Source organism: Heptranchias perlo, chromosome 33 (assembly GCF_035084215.1).
Source record: "Heptranchias perlo isolate sHepPer1 chromosome 33, sHepPer1.hap1, whole genome shotgun sequence".
Taxonomy (NCBI): domain Eukaryota; kingdom Metazoa; phylum Chordata; class Chondrichthyes; order Hexanchiformes; family Hexanchidae; genus Heptranchias; species Heptranchias perlo.
Window position 1 is genome coordinate 4802397 of NC_090357.1, and position 22238 is coordinate 4824634.

The window sequence follows — 22238 nt, forward strand, 5'->3', positions numbered from 1 at the left end:
ATGTAAAAGATCCCATGGCCACAATTTCAAAGAATATAGAATGCACTGCCTGAAAGGGTGGTGGAAGCAGATTCAATAGTAACTTTCAAAAGGGAATTGTATATATATATATGTGTGAAAAGGACAATTGTAAGGCTATGGGTAAAGAGTAGGGGAATAGGACTAATTGGATAGCTCATTCAAAGTGTTAGCATGGGCCAAATAGCCTCCTTCTGTGCTGTATAAGAGCAGGGCAGTTCTCTCCAGTGTCCTCCCCAACATTTATCCCTCAACCAACATCACTAAAAACAGATTATCTGGTCATTTTCAGATTGTTGTTTGTGGGATCTTGCTGTGCACAAATTGGCTGCTGCGTTTCCTGCATTACAAAAGTGCTTCATTGGCTGTAAAGCGCTTTGGGACGTCCTGAGGTCATGAAAGGCGCTATATAAATGCAACTTCTTTCTTATTGCCCGCAGAGCCAACAGGGGATCTGAGATAATGGTATTTCTGAAAGTGACATATCACAATCTAGAGAGGATGCCCAAAGAGGGCACGGTTTCCATGTCAAGCCAAAGCCAACAGCCCTGACACTGCAGACCAGAGAAAATTACTTAAATGACAGCTCCCGTTTTATAAGAGCAGTTATAACCTTCACAATGTGCGGTTTGTGAGTTTGATGGTTCAGAAGAGAGTGACATTTAACCCAGAACACCAATAAAAATCAAAAGCAGAACACACATTTTTGCAAGAACAATAATTTTAAAAATTGCATTTGCTTCGGGCCACTGATTACAATTTACCAACTGCAAACGCCAACCCGTAGAATGAAGGGATAGTCAGCAAATGCACTGAACCTGATCCACCAGTGCAAGGGAGGGAGGGAGAGGGAGAGGGACTCGGTAACAACTGCAAAGGGAATGGGGGCCGACAGGTTCGACTGCCAATCACTGCCCAGAATAGCAGGACTGGGCAAAGGGAGCAAATACAGCATTGGAGACTAGAAGCTCGAACGCACAGTGAAAGTGTCCAAAGCCATCACTTTTATCCGAAACTGGGGGAGGGGAGGGTGGGGGGGGGGGCGGTGGAGAGATGTTCCAGATTGAGAAGAAGGACTTTGGGGACCATTTCGGGAGGGACCCGCGTGTAAGTGTTACAAGCTCGTGTGCTGATTATATGAGTGAAACGTCCAGCCTAATGAGTGAATTGGACGAGACGGACTATGAGGTTCGAAAACTCACTGCTTTAGCCTTCCGGAGCCTGGCCTGCCCTCACAATAGTTACATGGATGTTTTTAACTCGAGGGCATCCACTGAGTTGTCTCTGTCACTGTCAGAGGACAGCAATGACACCAATAAATGGTCAACTTATGTTGGCTTGAGTGATGCCAGCGTGACAGGGATGGAGGAGACCCCCTCGAACCCGAACGACAGCGCAGTCTGTGCTTCAAGCACTAGAACCGAGGAAAGCGGGGAGGAGATGGCCGGTCATTCATTCGGGAACGTGCAGTTTGAGTGTGTCGATGTAGCCGTCGAAACTCAAGAGGAAAGCAGAGGTCGCAACGAGAGCCGGACGGTCCCAAAGAGAGAGATCCAACTTAAGAAGGGCGAACGAAGTGAACTGACGGTCTTCAGGTCAAGTGATGTCAATGATTGCCAGGTCGAGGGAGAGATGCAGAAGAAAGAGGAAAGCTCCCAGCACACAGTTTATAGAGAAGACCCAATATCGACGGCAGAGGTGAGAGATGGAGCCAGCGACCGGCAGCTTCAAAGAGCGGAATCGACGGAAGAATGCTCCAAAAAGGCCAAGTTTGCATCCTGCCACATTTCCAATGTCATATCCAAGAAGATGCAATTTGAGCAAGAACTGATGATGGAACGTGTAGCGGTCCAGGACGCCTATTCCTCCGTCCCCTCAACTCCATCCTCTGCACATTTAAAGGAGTTCGAGTTTCCCACTCAAGGTATTTATCAGGAACTCAAACGGCAAAATTCCAACGCAAAGTCCGAGAGCGATATCTCGGTGGAAGATCTTCCGATTGGTTTTAGAAAGAGAAGCTGCGATCTGAGTGGCGAGACTACAGATGAAAAGAGTGAGGTCGGTCTTGCCTTGGACGGACAGAGCAATCTGGATATCTTCGGTCGCTGCGAGAACAGTGTGTTTAGAAACTGGAAGGAAAGTAATCCAGACAATCAGAAAGGCATCAAGTCAGGGAGAGCCCCGGGGGTGTGTGGAGACCAATTCCACCCCACGCTGGGTGACTTAAGCAACCTTCTACCTGAGAAACCAACTGCACAAAACATCTCAGAGGACAGATATATGGATGGTATTCCACAGATCACCAAAGAGATATCGCAGACCAGCTACCTGGTGGAAAGCAAGCAAACAGGTCACGAAGACAAAGCGAGTCATAAACAATCAGGTAACACTTTAGACACACGGAATGCATCAAGGAGCACTTTTATGCCACAATCACAAGAGATGACATCAGCTTCTGGATCCACACAGGAGAAGCACCTGGACCTTTTTGGGACCGTTGAACAGCTCGCTCCAAACATTGGCTCTTGCAGTAAGATCATTACTCTCGACCCTAAATATCAGACCCTACCTGCTTCATTTAAATTCGAGACTGATGATTGCAGAAACAAAGACCCACAGTTCGACATAAGAGAACCTATAAAACAGAGAACGAAAGGTCCTATCCATCATGTGCGAGATGTGCGTAAGCTTGTGAAGAACACGTATGGTGCATTAACATTCAGTGTCACTGAAACAAAACCGCCTGGATCTGGACAGGTTCTTCACCCTGATGGCTCACAACAGTCTACAGCAACTGATCGAACCACTACACCAGTGAGCAGCATCCCAACACTGCCCATCTACATCCAATGCAAATCAATAAGCTGGAAAGGCAGCAGAGAAAATTATAGTCATTCATCAGTAGACAAGAAATATTGGACTTATGCAGGGAGCACAGACACCTCCAGGTTGTATTCTTCTGATATTAACTTATTGATTCCATCTGATACTAAGAAAAGCAAGATGGATTCCCCTAAGAATGTAGGGAGTGTAACCCAGAGTAGTAAGAATGATGGGAAAGAAGGTGAAGTGTCAATTCAGCCTACTGATTTGAAGAACTCCAAAAAGAAGATCAAAGATGACAAACCAGAAATCCCACCTGCTTCAAATAATGAAGATCCCAGGGTGTCTCCTATAAAGGTTGACAATAGAAAGGGTGCAAGAGAAAAACAAGATGTACATCTGGCTAAGCAGCATTCAACCGGTGATGACTGCAATTTGTTCTCTGAAACAAATAAGCTCAAAATAGGTCTCTCAGCTGGAGTGGAGAATCAGAGCACATTAATCGCTACTTCACACACGAAAGGTAATAAAGTTGAGCCTATTGGAGATGGTCAAAATATAGCAGAAAATCCAGAGAAGGATTCAGCAGAGTCCATTCCAAAGAAGGAAGATAGTAAAGTGCCAACCAATAAAGTTGGTCCCAAAAGAGAGGACCCAGTGAAACTGCACAGCCAAAAGAAATCCACTGGAAATGTAATTTCACTCAAAGAGGATTTCAGTTTGACACATGGAAAAAGTGATTCTAAAAGAGAGGTTCAAGACAGAGCAGAAAATCAAAATAGACTCCAGAAGATTTCAACTTCAAGGAATAACAACATGAAAACATTGGCTGAAAAGAGTGAGCCTAAAAGGGTGGAAAATCTGAGCAAACATTTAAGCATTTCTACTCTCAACATAAATGACACAAACATATCATCAGGGAAAGAAACGTCAGAGAAGAAGGTTCACTCCAGATTGGATCACCAAAAGACATTTTTAAAGATGTCTTCATCAAACGGCGAGAGTACCCAAGAGTTAACCGGGAAAGAGGAATTCAACAAGGAAAGTGAAGTCAGAAAGTTGGGAAGTAAAAATAACATTTCTGAAAATTCAATTTTAAAGACTGAAGAAATCAAAGGAAAGGATGAACATGGAAGAGAAGGCCAAGTTAAAGTGGAACAGAAGAGTAAACCCTTTGGGAATTCTACTCTTAACAGTAATGATATTCACTCATCAATTGGGAAAGATGAGGATATACGAATGAATCAGCTTGGATTGGAAAATAGGAGCCTATTGATGAGTAGCTCACTCTCCCAGACGGTAGACATCACAAAGTTGTCCGCGAGAGGTGAGTCTAAAAATGAGATGCACGTTGGGTGGCAAAAGGAGAAAAAATTCTCATACAATTCCACGTCAAACAGTGAAGTAATCAAATCATCATCTGGGAAATATGAAACTGTCAAAGATATGCAAGTTCGACTGGAGAATCAGAATAAGATACCTGGAAACTCAAATGAAGAGAAGTCATCGTCTGGGAAAACCAAGACTATTAATGAGAGCCAAGTTGGACTGGAAAATCGGAACAAACTCCAGGATTATTGCACCCAGAGCAGTGAAAGCATTAAGTTGTCCGTTTGCAAGAGTGAGACTGAGAAAGAAAGCCAGACTGAATCTGAGAATCAAGATAAAAAGGGAAAGGTTGAACAGGTACAAGCTTCAGAAAAAACTGGGCTGAAGATGTTAAAAGAATCACAGCCAATAAAAGATAGTTATGTTTTGTCATTGATTTTAGAAGAAGAAAGCAAGAATAATTTGGAACCTACCGATGCCAAAATGAGAAATAAACAACCTTTATCTTTGAAGAATCAACTCCCAAATCACATTAGCGCACAACCGTCTGTTTCCTCTTCAGTTAGTGTCAAAGATAAACAAACCATTCTCCCTGTGAAACCCGCAGACCATCAACAGACTGTGAAGAGTGCAGCGAAGACTTCAACTCACAAATCCGAAAGCCATGGTACCTCTGGCACATCAGGCACATCAGCCTTTGCGATTAATATCCCCATATCGGCACCTAAGGCAACATATCAACCAACAACTTCACAAATCCATTCAAGTTCAGCAGAATTTAATCTGAAGACCCTTCCTCCAGTAATTTCCGCTGCCAAGTTGGCTGGCCCTAAGGGCCAGGATCAGGATAAGCACAGTTCCTCTGCAGTTAAAGTGCAGCCCATTGGTGGAGCAGCCACTCAAGAACAAGCATCGATGTCCTTGGAAAATGTAAACTATCTCGCCATTCCTATTAAGGAACAAAAGGCACAGGTGCCCACCCTGGGACAAATACCTTCTTCTCCTCATTCTGCCGCCTTTAAAGCAAATCCTTCATCTACAATCCCTTATTTTCAACATCAGCGCAGTTTGGAAATCATAGATCCTCAAAGACAAGAGAAACAGACAATTTCTCGTCAAGTTTCCCAGGAGCCTCAGTCCCCTGGTACTTCTCTATGGAATCCACATTACGCCTCTCCAAATCAGACGCAGCCTCAGTTGGTCCCTTTCTCTCCAGGTGCAGTGGCTCCAAATTTTGTGGAGGCATTTTGCGAAGTGCCCCAATCTCCTCAAGAACTGGACAACCCCCACGTGCCTTGTTTTCAGTACCCTCAAACTCAGAGAAAAATGCTTGTGGATCCAGAGACGGGAAAATATTACTTTGTGGATGCTCCAATTCAACCTCCACGCAAAATGCTGTTGGATCCGGAAACAGGGCAATATGTGGAAGTCATGATGCCTCAGCATCCTTATGGTGGAGTATATCAAGTGCCTTTCTCTCCTTACCTTTTAAATCCAGGAGTTATGGGGCCATCCTACTTACCCAATATGCCATACCCTGGGCTTTTTGTAGGCCCTCCTGTATCTTCTCAAAGACCTGTGGAGATGCAAAACCAACTATTGTCCCAACAAGGTGCCTTACATGATAAAGCCGATACGCAGCACCATAAACAGTACGTCCAGAGGAGTCTCTCTGCTGAGTCCCCACACAGGGAGACCTTATACTATATTCCAACAGGTATGACATTATATCCCAACCCAGGCCAGCCTGGCCTGCAGCAAGCACCCGTGCAAGCTAAATCTTGTGCTGAAGTCAAAGACAGCAAAGCTACAGGTATTTGGTCAATGCAACATACTTATGGAGTGAGCACCCTTCTGCCCCACGGAAGGCCAAGCAGCTTTATGGTGGAATAAAAAAAAAACAGGCGTATCTGACGAGAGACTATGGTGGGGCAAAGGAGCACCTGCAGCCGAGCACGCATCAAGCATTGACCGCAGAGTCAACCACACAGTCATGTCAGAGACAAATGGCATTCATTGTTCAGCATGAAACGTATTTTCCTCTGGGCATCTCCCCATTATAACTCCAGGGACACAAGCTAATGACATCTCAGCGCAAAGTTAAATTCCACGCACGGTTTGTTCAAGCGATGTGGAGAAGCATCTTGTGAGGCCCCAGCTCCTTGCAGGAGCTCGGTTCCAGCAACGTTGAACGATCGAAATGGGACAAATTCATCTAACCTTGATTTTTGTCTTCTTTTCCGCTCCTGGGATCCATGAGCAATTCAGGTGGAGCTAGAATTGGCTCAGTGACTTTGGCCTCTGCAGTTCGGAAAAAGGAATAACATCAAAAGTGTTTCTAAAGCTATTGCGTATGAATGTTTTATTCTGGTAAGACACAGAGTAAAGGGGCAAAGTTATGTGAGGACTGTCCCCTAGAATCACGGTTCATTTATCTGTGCATTACTTAGATTCCATCTCATTGTCTACAAAAAGAAACAGAGGCATTGAATATTTCTGTGATTCTTAAATAATGTTCAATTCTGTCAGATTTGATAAAATGCAATTATCAGCAATACTGATTGTAATTCCACATTTAACTGAAATGAAGGTTGCCCACGCAAAGAAAGCCACACTCTTATTTTTGGCGAAAGTTTTATTTCATCGTGTGTGTCAGACTTTGGAGAAAGTTGCGCTCAGTCTCCAGCACACCACTGTCCCATCAGAATCGGAATTTATCAATTAGTTTAAAGACAAGTTATTTTATTAACTTGACAAACATCAACAAGTGTTCTTATCTCATTGGCCACAACAATTAAACCACTCTGCGATACCACCTCAAACTAATTCAGAAACCTGCCAACAGTAAATTGTTTTTTGGGGATTCTCTAACCTGTTTTATAAATCAGGTCAGCACTTAAGTTAAACCGGCCAGGCTTTTATATAGGCATTGCTGGGAAAATATGATAAAATACAGGCTAAGCACTTAGTATTAAGTCAGGCTAGTGATGTTAGAGATATACTTTACCACAAATATCACTCCCATTGGTAGGAACAGATATGACCAACAATAACCTCAAATGTATGTGTCAGTAATACACAGGGATTATACTATACAGTGTAAAGGTACTCGCATTTACATAGCACCTTATCAGATCCAAACACCTCAAAGTCCTTCACACAGTGAACCTCCTTTGAAGTGTAGTGACTGTTGTTATGTAGGAAAATTACACGTGAGTGGGAAAGGTCTGTCATTCATAAGCGTTGCAAGTACCTAGGAAGTGAAATAGACCCTAAAAATGTTTATCCCTGCAATAGGTAAAATCTCAATTATGGGCGGGGGGGATTGCTGAGTGGGAAAGTGGAATGTGAAAACCAAAATTAATATTCAGAGAATAACAATTTCTACTATATACCATGCATTGGATTTTCCTGTAATCTACTGGGTGTTTTTTTTCCTGCTAATGTGCACTGGAGCCCAATTCCACTTTGGCACCAAGGTGTCAATATTAAGCACTCCTATGCCAGAAACGGCACAGCTCAGACGCTAAGTAAATCCTGCTCTTCTCTTGTCGACAATCTGCCCCAAGCCCTAAGTTACCCTTCTGCACCAGTGTGGCCTTTCCATTAATGACACTAACCAACCTTGTGAGCTCCCTGAATGAGACAGCCAATTCCTGACATGCTCTGGATACCTTTGTGCAGTGAGCTTGTATTCACTATGAACTGTCCAGAATCCATCTTGCTTAGTACCTCTGCAGCCAAGAGAGAGGGGAGACTTTCATCCTATCAATTTGATCTGGAATTGAACCCTGGATCCAAGGGATGAGAGGGCAGTACTGTCCAGCCCTAACATAACTTTCATCGCTCATTGAAAATCACCCAGGTTATGTCACGTAACCCAATATATATGGAATCATGACATGCAAGGTAACAAATATCTCGGGGTGAAATGCTATCCAGTGAGTCAACTCAGCATTGAGAGATTGGATTTAGTGCCTTAAACCCACACGAAGTCGGAACACCACAATTATTCAGGTGCTGCTTTCACTTCCCTCCCTGGCTTCTCATGCAGACCAAACCCAAAGGCCTGCTATCTCAGTGTCCTGTTTGACTCCGAGCTGAACTGCAAAACCCACTTCTGGTCCATTGCCAAGACTGATTACTTACACCTTTTTAAAATTTGTTTTCCGGATGTAGGCATCACTAGCAATTGCCCGTCCCTCATTGCCCTTGAGAAGGTAGCGTTGGGTCTTCTGAAACCACTGCAGTAGCGGCTTGATACAACTGAGTGGCTTGCTAGGGTCACCCATGTTGGTATGGGACTGGAGTCACGTATAAGCCAGACCAACTAAAGGACACGAGTGAACCAGTTGTGTTTTTACAACAATCCATCCAACAGCCTCATGGTCACTTTTACTAATAGCAGCTTTTTTTTCCCCAGTTTTTTTTTTTGAAAACTGAATTAGAATTCTCAAACTACCATGGTGGAACTTGAACTCATACTTTACTGGGTTATTAGTCCAGGCTGTGATGTTAACTAGTCCAGTAATATAACCACTACGTCAAGACCTACCTTTCGATCCGTAGCCACCCCAACATTTCCCCTACTTCCTGCCCAGTGTGAAGCACCTTAGAGCATTTTGTTACGGAAAATTGTCTGGAGGCTAAATTCCATGCTCCCAGCAGGGAATGAGGGTGGGAAATGCAAAGCTGCAGCATCGCAATCCTATCTTCAACTCCACTTCTTTCAAGTGCGATCTCTGTTCACTGGAAGCGTGGAATTTGTATCTGTATAAATGTAGGTTGTTGTGGCGGACAGTAATGGAATGTACCTTAAGAGGAAATTCACTCGCTCATATAAATAGTATAAGGAGAATTAATCCCTGTGGATGGGTTTAAGGCACTAAATCCAATCTCTCAATGCTGAGTTGACTCACTGGATAGCATTTCACCCCGAGATATTTGTTACCTTGCATGTAACATACTATCATGGTACAGTGGCTGAACCACAGATGTGCTGCGCCAGATGTAGTGACTCAGCTAATGGCAGTGTCAGAATTTACAATGGATAGAACCCCCCCGCTCTCTCCCAATGGTTCAGTGTATATTCACTGCTCAGTGTGATAATGAGACATACAGACCAGACGGTCCCAGCTTTCATTCCTGGTCCGTGCTGAATTAGCTGATCTCGGTCAGGTTGACAGGAGCTGGCGCTAACATTTGGCCTCAGTAGCTCTGCACTGGGGAGGGGGGAAAAATCAGCCACAGGGCTCCCACCCCAATCACAACTCAGTGGGGGTAATTTTCACTTTGGGTGCCAGTGTTAAACTGGCGTTTGCGAATCGACCGTCCATTACACATCCCACCTGATTTTTCTTTCCATTGAGTTAAGAGGAATTTTTTTTTTTATGCAGTGATCTGGAACGCACTGTCTGAAAGGGCGGTGGAAGCAGATTCAACAGTAACTTTCAAAAGGGAATTGGATAAATACTTGAAAAGGAAAAATTTGCAGGGTTATGGGGAAAGAGCGGGGGGGCGGGGGGAGTGGGACTAATTGCACAAGCACGACACAATGGGCTGAATGGCTTCCTTCTGTGCTGTACGATTCTATGACTCCTATTGGGAATGTGTGGGTGGCCGATGAGAACCTGGATGTGATGCCTGCCACTGTCAAATAGCCTGACAATGCAAGAAATGGCCACTTGGCTGAGGTAGTGGAGGAGAGCTGCTGCTTGTAGACCTGGACCACAGCGAGAGCCAGAACTTTCAGGAGAAAAGGGAAGAAAGTAGGTTCATAAAAGTAGTCGACATTTTGGTACAAACTAAGTCTAGAGCTGACTATAAAAGATTTCAAAATGTGGGTGGATACCTGTAGATTCGTTATGTGTGTATGCACTTATGTTTAATATCTTGTAACATTAATATGTGCATTGCTGTAAAGCAATATGGCAATGGAGTCAAAGCTTCATAATCACACAATATTATACCCATTAAAAATCCCTGATAATCTTATTCATAAATCTGTTACTATTTTTGGGGGGAGGGTCCAATTTCAATGGATTTTATTTCTCTGCTCTTTTGGACTCCTTGCACTGTTGATTACAGAGGACTGAGTTTGGTCCCGATTTTCCAGCAATTAACAAGAGCTGCTCTGCTGTCTTGGGCCTAAACATGTCTTCAACCCTTACCAGAAACCCTTCTGTTTGGCTCCTGCAATGCTTTTTTAAACTAAAAATAAAGATTTTAGGGAAACAGAGCCTCAAATGGTCTCCGAGCTTAAGGGTCTAACACAGTTTTCAAGTTTAATCATATTTGTACCTTCTGTAGAACTCTCAACTGGGAAGAGCTTCAATCCTGCCCCAGCTTGTCCCTATTCTGCCCTGTTCACCTTTGGACTTAAGAAAAAGTTAGCAACTCTGTACAGTGGGAGAGATAAGCAGTTCAGGGTCCCCAGTTACATCTGGTGAGTCAAGCAGTCCAGCACAGGGATGGATAGTACTCTGCCCATTTTATTTTAAAAATGGTTTGGAAATTAAAATTATATTGCTTTGGTTCCAAATTCATAGTGATAATTTTCAGAATTCCACTATTAAGTGTCAGCTGTGGCGCAGTGGTAGCACTCTTACCTCTGAGACATGAAGGTTGTGTGTTCAGGCCCCACTCCAGGAATGAGAACACAGAGTGTAGGCTGGTACGTAGTGATAGATGAGATGTTAAATTGTGGCCCTCTAGGGTAGATGTAAAAGATCCCATGGCACTATTTGAAGACGAGCAGGGGAGGTGTCCTATTCGATATTTATCCTTCAACTAGCACCTAAAACAGGTGATCAGGTCATTTCTTTCAATGCTGTTTGTGGGATCTTGCTGTGCGCAATTTGGCTGCCGTGTTTCCTACATCATAACAATGACCTGGGCCTCAAAAGTACTTCACTGTCGGTAAAGTGTTTTGGGACGTCCTGAGATAGCGGTAGGCGCTATATAAATGCAAGTTCTCCTAATTTCTTCACTAATGTTCAAATCTTGACAGGGACAGGGTGTTAGGTAGTGATTTTGGTGCAGGCAAAGAATTGTGGAATCAAGTATCTTTTGTTATTTGTTAAAGTTGCCTTCATGCATTTTGGAACTGCAAACACTATTTGTAGTCTTGCTTTTGTTTTTAGCACCAGATAGTGGCGCGTTTTTATATCTGATACTGTATGACAATATATATTCCACGGGTTTGTCTTGTATAAAGATGATTGTATCTTATGATGAATAACAAATAAACACCTCCTGAGAGAATTTTATTTTAAATATATGTAAATAGCACATACACACTTTGTTCAAGGGATTGTTAGCTGAAATGACTTGTTTCCTCAGTCACATTCCTTTGATGTGTTTAAACGGTAGATCTCTAGATTATCAGCCACCATTTAGAATGCACTTCCTGTTTTATGGTCACAGATTCTTAGTCAGACTGTCAATGGCTGATGATATCAGTCCGAGTGGAATTGTCACTGTTTGTAACTACAAAACAACAGCAGACCTTGGGTTAGGTGCAAGTGTACTGTCATATAAAGGGAATGCTCCGTTCAAAGAGCAGGTCTAATTGCTATGGAGAGCACATTATCCTTCTACTATCTTGTTGGTTGTAAACAATTTTACAACACCAAGTTATAGTCCAACAAATTTTACAACACCCAAGTTATAGTCCAACAAATTCCACACCATTCACCTGAGGAAGGAGGAAGCCTCCGAAAGCTTGTGGAATTTAAAATAAATTTGTTGGACTATAACTTGGTGTTGTAAAATTGTTTACAATTGTCAACCCCAGTCCATCACCGCGCATCTCCATATCTTGTTGGTGTTGCACATTGACAGGTTCAGGGTGATAACGCTATTGTTCTCGCTACAATACAGAGGTGCTTGCATTAACTGATGGGGTTTGAATGTTACCTCCTAGACAAACTGTACTACAGAGCGGCTGGGAATTCTCTACCTCGATCCCTCACCTAGTTCATTTCCTATCTCAGTTGGACTTTCAGATGTGGCTCAGTGGTAGCACTCTCACCTTCTGTATTGGAAGGTTATGGGTTCAAGTCCCAATCCAGAGATTTGAGCATATAATCTGGCTGTCACTCCAGCACAGCATTGAGGGAGTGTTGTGCTGTCTTTTGGATGAGATGTTAAACCGAGGCCACATCAGCCCTCTCAGGGCTGTAAGAGATCCCATGGCACTATTTGAGGAAGAGCAGCGGAATTCTCCCTAGTGTCCTGAGCTAAGATTTATACCTCAACCAACACCACTAAAAACAGATTATCTGGTCATTATCACATTGCTGTTTGTGGGACCTTGCTGTGCATAAATTGGCTGCCGCATTTTCTACATTTCAACGGCGACTAAACTTCAAAAGTGCTTTGAAATGTCCTGAGGTTGTGAAAGGCGCTGTATAAATGGAAGTTTTTTCCTTCCAGAGGAAGAGAGAGTAAATGTGCCTAAGGGCACACTCACGCACTTCCAAGCTGTCAGCTTCCAAGTAGCATTGCCGATGATTTGGGAGTTGGGTCCTTGCCAAATCTCTTGACTGAGGTTAGAGTTAGGCCTAGGAGCTAAGAGCTACAGGTACATAACCGGGGAAGAAGAAAGAGGCAGTCTTAACTTCATGTAAAATAAAGAAACATTTTAAAAGAACTGCCATTTTCTGAACGGGATTGCCCTGGCTGTGATTACATAGAATTTACTGTACAGAAACAGGCCATTCAGCCCAACTGGTCTATGCCGGTGTTTATGCTCCACACGAGCCTCCTCCCACCCAATTTCATCTCACCCTATCAGCATATCCTTTTCCTTTCTCCCTCATGTACCTATCCAGCTTTCCCTTAAATGCATCTATGCTATTCGCCTCAACCACTCCATGTGGTAGCAAGTTCCACATTCTCACCACTCTCTTGATAAAGAAGTTTCTCCTGAATTCCTTATTTGATTTATTAGTGACTATCTTATATTTATGACCCCTAATTTTGACTCACCCACAAGTGGAAACATCTTCTCTACGTCTACCCTATCAAACCCTTTCGTAATTCTAAAGACCTCAATCAGGTCACTCCTCAACCCTCTCTTTTCGAGAGAAAAGAGCCCCAGCCTGTTCAGTCTTTCCTGATAGTTATAACCTCTCACTTCTGGTATCATCCTTGTAAATCACTACGGTGCTGATTCTGCTGCTGGTTTACGCCTCATTGCTGCGCCAGTTGTTTCGGAGAATTACTGCCAAGGGCTTTGAAATCCAATACAGGAAGGGGTTATAGTACTGTTCAAAGATGAAACAAGTGCGAGTGCAAAGCAATGGATGGACAACAGCCATCGAAGGGGAACATGGAGATATAAATAGTAAAGGTCACTCGCATTAAGCTGTGTACTGTCAGACCGAAGTTAATGTAACACAAGCTCTTCGAGTTGTGAGCGTGAGTATAAGTGTGCACCAAAGGCCATCAAACCCAAGAAATTTGCATTATCATTCATTTAAGTAACACTAATGATGGGACTGTTTTGCCTTAAATGGAATCATTGGTTCCGCTGGTTTGTAGCTCAGTGCAATCTCTCTTACAGACTCCATGTACAGCTTAATAGTCACCAGTTTTGGCACAGACCCAAATTTGATGTTTGCGTCTCAGGTTTTATTGCTGGGGTAATTTTGAAAGAATGATTTACATAGAATTATGTTACATAGAATTTTACAGTACTGAAACAGGCCATTCGGCCCAACTAGTCTGTGCTGGTGTTTATGCTCCACACGAGCCTCCTCCCTCCCTACTTCATCTCATTTGTTAATTTTATTTATAGCAATGGTCGCAGAGTGAAGTGGAGGACAGGATGTAGCAGGTTAGAAAACAACAAAACAGTCCAGACTGGGTTATCTTGAATACATTTCTCCCCCAGATGGCAGAACTGAATCTGTGTTATCATATTGCAAATTTATTCTTTGCGTTGAGCAGCATATCTCTGAGTAAAAGTTACAGGGGCAGATTTCCAATTTGCTGCCTGGGTGATGGGGATTGGCCGCCCGTTATAGAAACAGACCGATTTTCATTTCCATTTGATTTCACTGATAGTTTTTTTTCAGTAAAAATAGTTCATAAAATTTCCAGCCTTGCACAATAAATTCTTGACATTGTTAGATCACAGTGTGAATTTCTGCTCTGTAAACAATGCGTGTGCACTCTTAATCAAGGTGCATATACCCTTCATCAGGATGTGCGTACCCTTCATCAGAACGTGTGTACCTTTCATCAGAGTGTGTACCTTTCATCAGAACGTGTGTACCTTTCATCAGAATGTGTGTACTCTTCATCAGAATGTGTGTACCCTTCATCAGGATGTGTAACTTTCATCAGTATGTGTGTACTTTTCATCAGTCTGTGTATACCTTTCATCAGGATGTGTACCTTTCATCAGGATGTGCGAAACCTTCATCAGGATGTGCGTACCCTTCATCAGGATGTGTACCTTTCATCAGAATGTGTGTACCTTTCATCAGGATGTATACCTTTCATCAGGATGTGTTTACCTTTCATCAGGATGTGTACCTTTCATCAGTATGTGTGTACCTTTCATCAGGATGTGTACCTTTCATTAGGATGTGTGAAACCTTCATCAGGATGTGCGTACCCTTCATCAGGATGTGTACCTTTCATCAGTATGTGTGTACCTTTCATCAGGATGTGTACCTTTCATCAGGATGTGCATACCTTTCATCAATATGTGCGTACCTTTCATCAGGATGTGCATAACTTTCATCAATATGTGCGTACCTTTCATCAGTATGTGCGTACCTTTCATCAGTATATGTGTACTCTTCATCACATCATAACCTGTCTTTTCTCTTCACACAAGCTGATGGACCTGATCGGTGTCTCCAGCATTTTCTGCTTTTATTTCCGATTTCCACCATTTGCAGCTGGTCCATGTTATGTTATTGATTTTTATTCCAGATACTTGCAGTGAGTAGACCTAATGACTATATTACAGGGAGGATTTCTATCTGGATTGTTACCAAATACAATCTGCTTTAAATTATCGGTAAGATCAGTTGCAGGGCTGTTGAATGTGGTTTAGAGATGCACATTATAAAGTTCAATGTGTACGTAGAAAATTTAATCGACTTTGTAATGTACAAAAACCCATCAAACTATGTTTAGTCCTATTGAAAATGAAACAGCAAACTGTATAAGACAGTGCTGAATGTTTTATAATTGAATTCCTCTTGCTTGAGTCAGGCCCTGTGAGATTAGAGGGGAATTAAAGATAAGTACTCTGTTGCATCTTCCAGTTCAACAAGCAAAAAAAATCATTGAATCATATAGCACAGGAGGCCGCCATTCGGCCCATCGTGTCTGTGCCGGCTCTTTGAAAGAGCTATCCAATTAGTCCCACTCCCCCGTTCTTTCCCCATAGCCCTGCTAATTTTTCCTTTTCAAGTATTTATCCAATTCTCATTTGAAAGTTACTACTGAATCTGCTTCCACCGCCCTTTCAGGCAGCGCATTCCAGATCAAAACAACTCGCTGCGTAAAAAAACATTCTCCTCCTCTTCCCCCCTGGATCTTTTGCCAATTATCCTAAATCTGTGTACTCTGGTTATCGACCCTCCTGTCAGTGGAAACAGTTCCTCCCTATCTACTCTTATCGAAACCCTTCAGAATTTTGAACACCTCTAATAAATCTCCTTTGCACCCTCTCCATCGCCTTGACATCCTTCCTAAAGTGTGGCGCCCAGAATTGGACACAATACTCCAGCTGAGGCCTAACCTGTGAAATGTTAAACATGAAAGAATTAACAGCAAAATACTGCTTCTTTTCATAACATTTTATCTTTAGTTTTCTCCCCTCTTCTGAAGGTGCTTGTTTACAGGTCCTCAACTGCTAACTACTCTCCAATACCTCGTCCAAATCACCATTATTCATGTGTGAGCCTGAACAGGATGGGGTAAATTCTCACCTTGAAATCAAATGGAATGAAAATCAAGTGGGCTCTATAAAGGGCTGGCAATCCACTCCGCCAGATTGCACAGTGAAGACAAAAGTCTACTGCTATGTTTCAGCAGGCAATTCCACCATGGGGGTCATCACAGTTTGATTCTTTTCTCACCCGACATCTGCGCGTGTGCACTTTCCAGCAGGGGGGGTCACTGGACGGCGATCAGGAGCAGGCAACTCTAACCCAGGGTCTATGCATTTAAAAAATAATTAGGAGAAAGCAGCCCTTTACCCAGCTCTCCCACCCAAAAAAAAAAATTCCAAGTCTCAAAAAAGTGCTAAAGAAACAAAGAACTCGTATTTATATAGTGCCATATCGTATCCTCAGGATGTCCCAAAGTGTCACAGCCAATGAATTACTTTTGAACTGTAGGGAAACGCTGCCTCAAATTGTGCTCAGTAAGGTCCCACAAACAGCAAATGAAAGAAAGACTTGCATTTATATAGCACCTTTCATGACATCCCAAAGCACTTTACAGCCAAGAAGTACTTTTGAAGTGTAGTCACTGTTGCAGTGTAGGAAACGTGGCAACCAATTTGTGCACAGCAAGATCCCACAAATAGTAATGAGATAAATGACCAGATCATCTGTTTTTTTTCTTAGTGATGTTGGTTGAGGAATAAATATTCACCAGGACTCTCCTGCTCTTCTTCAAATAGTGCCATGGGAACTTTTACATCCACCTGAGAGGGCAGACGGGGCCTTGGTTTAACGTCATATCTGAAAGACGGCACCTCCGATAGTGCAGCACTCCCATAGTACTGCACCAGAGTGTCAGCCTACATTTTGTGCTCAAGTCTCAAGTGGACCCACAACCTAGTGACTCAGAGGCGAGAGTGCTACCAACTGGGCCACAGCTGACACCTTGAATGAATAACCAGATGATCTGTTTTTAGTTAAGAAAGGAATGTTGGCCAGGATACCAAAATTCCCTTCTCTTCTTCAAATAGTGTCATGGGATCTTTTACATCCACTTGAGTGCGCAGACGGGGCCTCAGTTTAACATCTCATCCAAAACTCAGCAGAAGCGAGGATGACCTAAAAAAGAGCAAAGGTCATCTTTAAAAAATAATCTATTTGTGTTTAAAATTTAATTTAACCACAGAACAGGAAGGTTGCGGATTCAATCGCCAATCGATGCTGAGTTAGTTGATTTCAGCCAGGCAAGCAGCTGAGGAGGTACATTTGGCCTCAGTTCCCTGGGATACGCAAGGGAAAAGTCAGACAGGACTTCTCGTCCTGATTGTTGTCCAGTGGCCCTTGCTGGAATGAAAGAAAGGAAGAAAAGACTTGCATTCATACAGCAGCTTTCATGACCTCAGGTCGTCACAAAGTGTTTCACAGCCAAAGAAGTACTTTTGAAGTGTAGTCACTGTTGTAATGTAGGAAATGTGGCAGCCAGTTTGTGCACAGCAAGAACCCACAAACAGCAATGAGATAAATGACCAGATCATCTGCTTTATTAGTTGTTTGGCTGAGGGATACACATTGGCCAGGACACCGGGGAGAACTCCCTTGCTTGTCTTCGAAACAGGGATGGGATCTTTTATGTCCACCAGAGAGGGCAGACAGGGCCTCGGTTTAACATCTCATCCGAAAGATGGCACCTTCGACCGTGCAGCACTCCCTCAGCCTAGATAATGTGCTCGAGTCTCTGGAGTGGACACACAACCTTCTGACTGATGCTGTATATATGAGTGTGCATGCGTGCGGATATTGGCAAAGAGTAGAGTTAGGATCTGGAGTGAACTCATCCATAGACAAGCTGTTTGTTGACACTTACTTTATAGATACGCACATTAAAAATGGCCACTTACATGACGCACAGGAAGGCTGCCAGTGTGCAGAGAACAAGGTAAAGAATCAGCACCTCTGGAAATTACGAAGAGGGAAAATTAGGGACTGTTGTTAAAGAGTAACAAAAGGAAAATACCAAGAAACCACTCACAGCAATCATTTGCTTCTTTCCTTCTCCAGCTGATGAAAGTAATTGCTAAAGCGTCTGATCAAATTATATTTTTGTAAATTCATCCCCAACAGGAAATGCCTGTATTCTGAAGTAGGCGACTTAACAGTAGAGTGGGAGGTTGTGGGGAATTCCCTCAGATGTAAACAAATGAGAGGTTCTGGCACATTCATAATGAATTAATAAAAGAACTTCCATTGTGGGCTCAGTCCTGAATTCTCAACTGTAAAAGTGTTAACGGTGCAAAGTTAATAGAGTGAAAAGAGAAATTGAACATATGGATGAGAGGGAGTGAGCAGAGAGGGGGAGTGGCGGGGGAGGTCGGGTGGGGTCTGGGGAAGGAGACCGAGGTGCGGTGGAGGAGCTGAACGTGGTAAGAATGTGGAAGTTGCTACCACATGAAGTTGTTGAGGTGAATAGAATAGATGCATTTAAGGGGGAGCTAGATAAACACATGAGGGAGAAAGGAATAGAGTTTGATGAAGAGGAGTGGGAGGAGGCTCGTGTGGAGCATAAGCACCGGCATGGACCAGTTGGGCCGAATGGCCTGTTTCTGCTCTGTAAATTCCATGTAACATAGGATTTTTCTCAATAAAATGGAATAAGAGCTTGAACAAAATCTACTCTGCTCTAGGCTTTCCTGCCTTCTGAAACTTGTAGTGCTTTTCACACCTAGTTTCAAGCTCAAGCAACAACAAGTCATAACTGCACCGCTCTACTTAGAAAACTTGCCAACAGTCACATACATGGGTTTCCTGGAGTTCAAAGTAACCAAATTCCTTGTGGTCCTCTGGGAAAAAGTAAACACAGTTCCATTTATTCCAGTCATATTGGGAGCTTTTTCACTGGTAAAAAAAAATTACAGCTTGACATCATTTTAATGCCTTGCTCCTTGCTAATTATGACCTAGATTTGTAATTACTATTCAGCTTTTATTCCGGAAAAAGTGTAAAACTACACGTGTGCTGGTACTTTTACGTGGTTAAATAGTGTGCCAGCTTTTTCTCTTTTCCTGCTATTATGCCAGTGCCGCAGTGTGAATCACCCCTTACACATAAAGACACTTACACATATTAAAATGAAGAACAGAAGCAGGTTCCAACAGGTCATATTCAGGTTAAGATTTTTTTTTTATTCGTTCACGGGATGTGGGCATCGCTGGCGAGGCCAGCATTTATTGCCCATCCCTAATTGCCCTCGAGAAGGTGGTGGTGAGCCGCCTTCTTGAACCGCTGCAGTCCGTGTGGTGACGGTTCTCCCGTGCAGCACTCCCTTAGCCTAGATATTGTGCTCGAGTCTCTGGAGTGGACACACAACCTTCTGACTGATGCTGTATATATGAGTGTGCATACGTGCGGATATTGGCAAAGAGTAGAGTTAGGATCTGGAGTGAACTCATCCATAGACAAGCTGTTTGTTGACACTTACTTTATAGATACGCACATTAAAAATGGCCACTTACATGACGCACAGGAAGGCTGCCAGTGTGCAGAGAACAAGGTAAAGAATCAGCACCTCTGGAAATTACGAAGAGGGAAGATTGGAACCTGAGGAACAAACATTAATGGACTAATAATCTGTAAGGACAGATATGGTATGTTCTAGGCACTGGGCCAAATAACCAGAAGACTGGCTAAATACAAAAGGCTAATAAAGAAGGTACCAGAAAAGATGAGATAGTAAGGCACAAACTGTGCAAAGAACAATGATAATATCACACAGATGCACTAAAGAGAATTACATAATTTATAAGATGACTTAATGGGTTAACGTGTTCCATTTTAATTAAAAATAAGCAGAACATGTTTACATGTTATCATCTTATACTAAGACTATAAAAGGTACAACACAGAGGGTTGTTAAGATCTGGAACACACTACCTGAAAGGGCGGTGGAATCAGATTCCATAGGAACTTTCAAAAGGCAATTGAACATGTACTTGAAGAGAACTAATTTGCAGGGTCATGGGCAAAAAGCTGGGGTGTGGGACTAAATTGGACCGCTCTTTCAAAGAGCCGGCACAGGCACGGCGGGCCGAATAGCCTCCTCCTGTGCTATAACATTCTATGAATCTATTCTATGAACACACAAAAGCTCAGTGGGACTTGCCACGGTCTGGCTTTGACCAGCGTAAGCAGATAAGAACTGTACGCTTACAATGCTTCCTGAATGAGTCCTCATGTGAGTAATTGTTGGCATCAGTAATCTCATGTTCGCTGTATGTTAGTTTAAAGGGGTCTCGATAGGGATTATTATGTAAAAACCCAATGTATAGATAGCCTATTAGGGGACAAAAACTTAACATTATATTTACATAATGCCCTGTGAGTTTACAGAGAACCGAGGGCGAATGACTCCCAAGTTTGCTGTGGGTTTGGAGGGGTCAGTATAAATCATCTCTCCAAACCCATTCTCATGAATCTCTTTCTGAAACCATTTATCAAGTCTTGAGATGTTCTGATGATGTGACATCGCAAGGCTTCCAGTGATCATCATTATAAATTGGAACCTGAACTACTAAAGACCATGTTTACACTACAGGGATCGGTAGTTTGGGTGTGAATTCACTTTCCATTTCCAAGAGCCATTGGCAAGCAGGTCCGTTTCTCTGACTCCGTTCTCAAACTCCAACTTTAACAAAAACCGCTAACCCAGCAACAGTGGTGGGCAAATATACCCTAACTTCCACCAGGGCAATAAATGCTGTTGCCTTTAAGCAATCTTGCACAATGAAAAGCTCTGTATCAGTAAAGCCAAGACATTACCATCTAGCTTGTGTATTTAATAATAATTACAGTAATAATTAATAGTATTTCATGCCCAGGAATTTACTGCCATGCATCTGGAGAAGCCAAAGAATCACACTGCTGTGTGAGCTCAGAGATAAAACATTAAAAAAAAATTCTCTATTTTGTAGTTATTTTTGACCTATTTCTGTTTTCCCCAACTCCAGGCATTGTCCCCAAGCTGAGAGGATTTGGGAACAAACTGGTTGTAGGCAAGTGCCCTGGGGTGACTGTTATTTACCATTTCACCTTGCCTCACCTCTGAGCTTCCCTGGAAGGCCCAAACGAACTCAGAAATTCACATTGGGATATCATGGATGGGATTCTGCTACCCCCTAGTGAGTAAATGGTCACTCCTCTCATTCCTATTTATGGAATTTTCCTGGTACCAAAATGCCTGCAATGTTTGTCTGCATAACAACAGTCTCTGCAATTCAAAGTAATGCCGACATAGAATTACATAGATTATAGAGCATAGAAACAGGCCATTCGTCCCAACTGGTCTATGCCAGTGTTTATGCTCCACACAAGCCTCCTCCCAATCCCCTTCATCTCACCCTATCAACATAACCTTCTACTCCTTTCTCCCTCATATACTTATCTAGCTTCCCCTCAAATGCATCTATACTATTCACCTCAACTACTCCATGTGGTAGTGAGTTCCACATTCTTACCACTCTCTGGGTAAAGAACTTACTCCCTGAATTGCCTGTTGGATTTATTAGTGACTATCTTATATCATGGCCCCCATGGTCTCCCCACAAGTGGAAACATCTTCTCTATGTCTACCTTATCAAACCCTTCCATAATCTTAAAAACCTCTATCAGGTCACCCCTCAGCCTTTCCTTTTTTAGAGAAAAGAGCCCCTGTATGCACCGTATGTGAAACTAGTAGATTTAATTGCTTTGTGTGTAGGGTTGTCAATCCTCCAGGATTGTTTTGGGGTCTCCAGAAATTAAAGATTAATCAGCTGGACTCTGCTAGCCAGCAAAAAAATAATAGAGCCGTTAAAAAAAAATTTTTTTCATTTTTATTGAACACTTTAGTTTATTAATTATAAAAATACTGGCACTAGGAAAAAGGCAGTTTGATTGGGTGGGGCAGTTGGAGGCCAGTGTAGGGTTGCCAACTCTCCAGGATTGTCCTGGAGTCACCAGAAATTGAAGATTAATTTCCAGGACACAGCTGTGAACATAACCCAGAAGAAAAATCATACGGGCATTAAAAAAATGGTGCCTTTTTCATTTTCTTTGAACACTTCTGCTTATTAGTTATCAAAATATTGCAGGTGGAGATGACAGTCAAGAACCATCCAATTG

General features: G+C 42.8%; 1 protein-coding gene across 1 annotated transcript; it reads left to right on the top strand.

Annotated features, from left to right (window-relative positions):
• The first annotated feature begins 1041 nt into the window (after nt 1-1041).
• Nucleotides 1042-11433, top strand: LOC137301409 (uro-adherence factor A-like). Its single transcript, XM_067970896.1, has one exon. The coding sequence runs from the start codon at nt 1072-1074 to the stop codon at nt 6061-6063; it is 4992 nt and encodes a 1663-aa protein (XP_067826997.1). The 5' UTR covers nt 1042-1071; the 3' UTR covers nt 6064-11433.
• The last annotated feature ends 10805 nt before the right edge of the window (nt 11434-22238 follow it).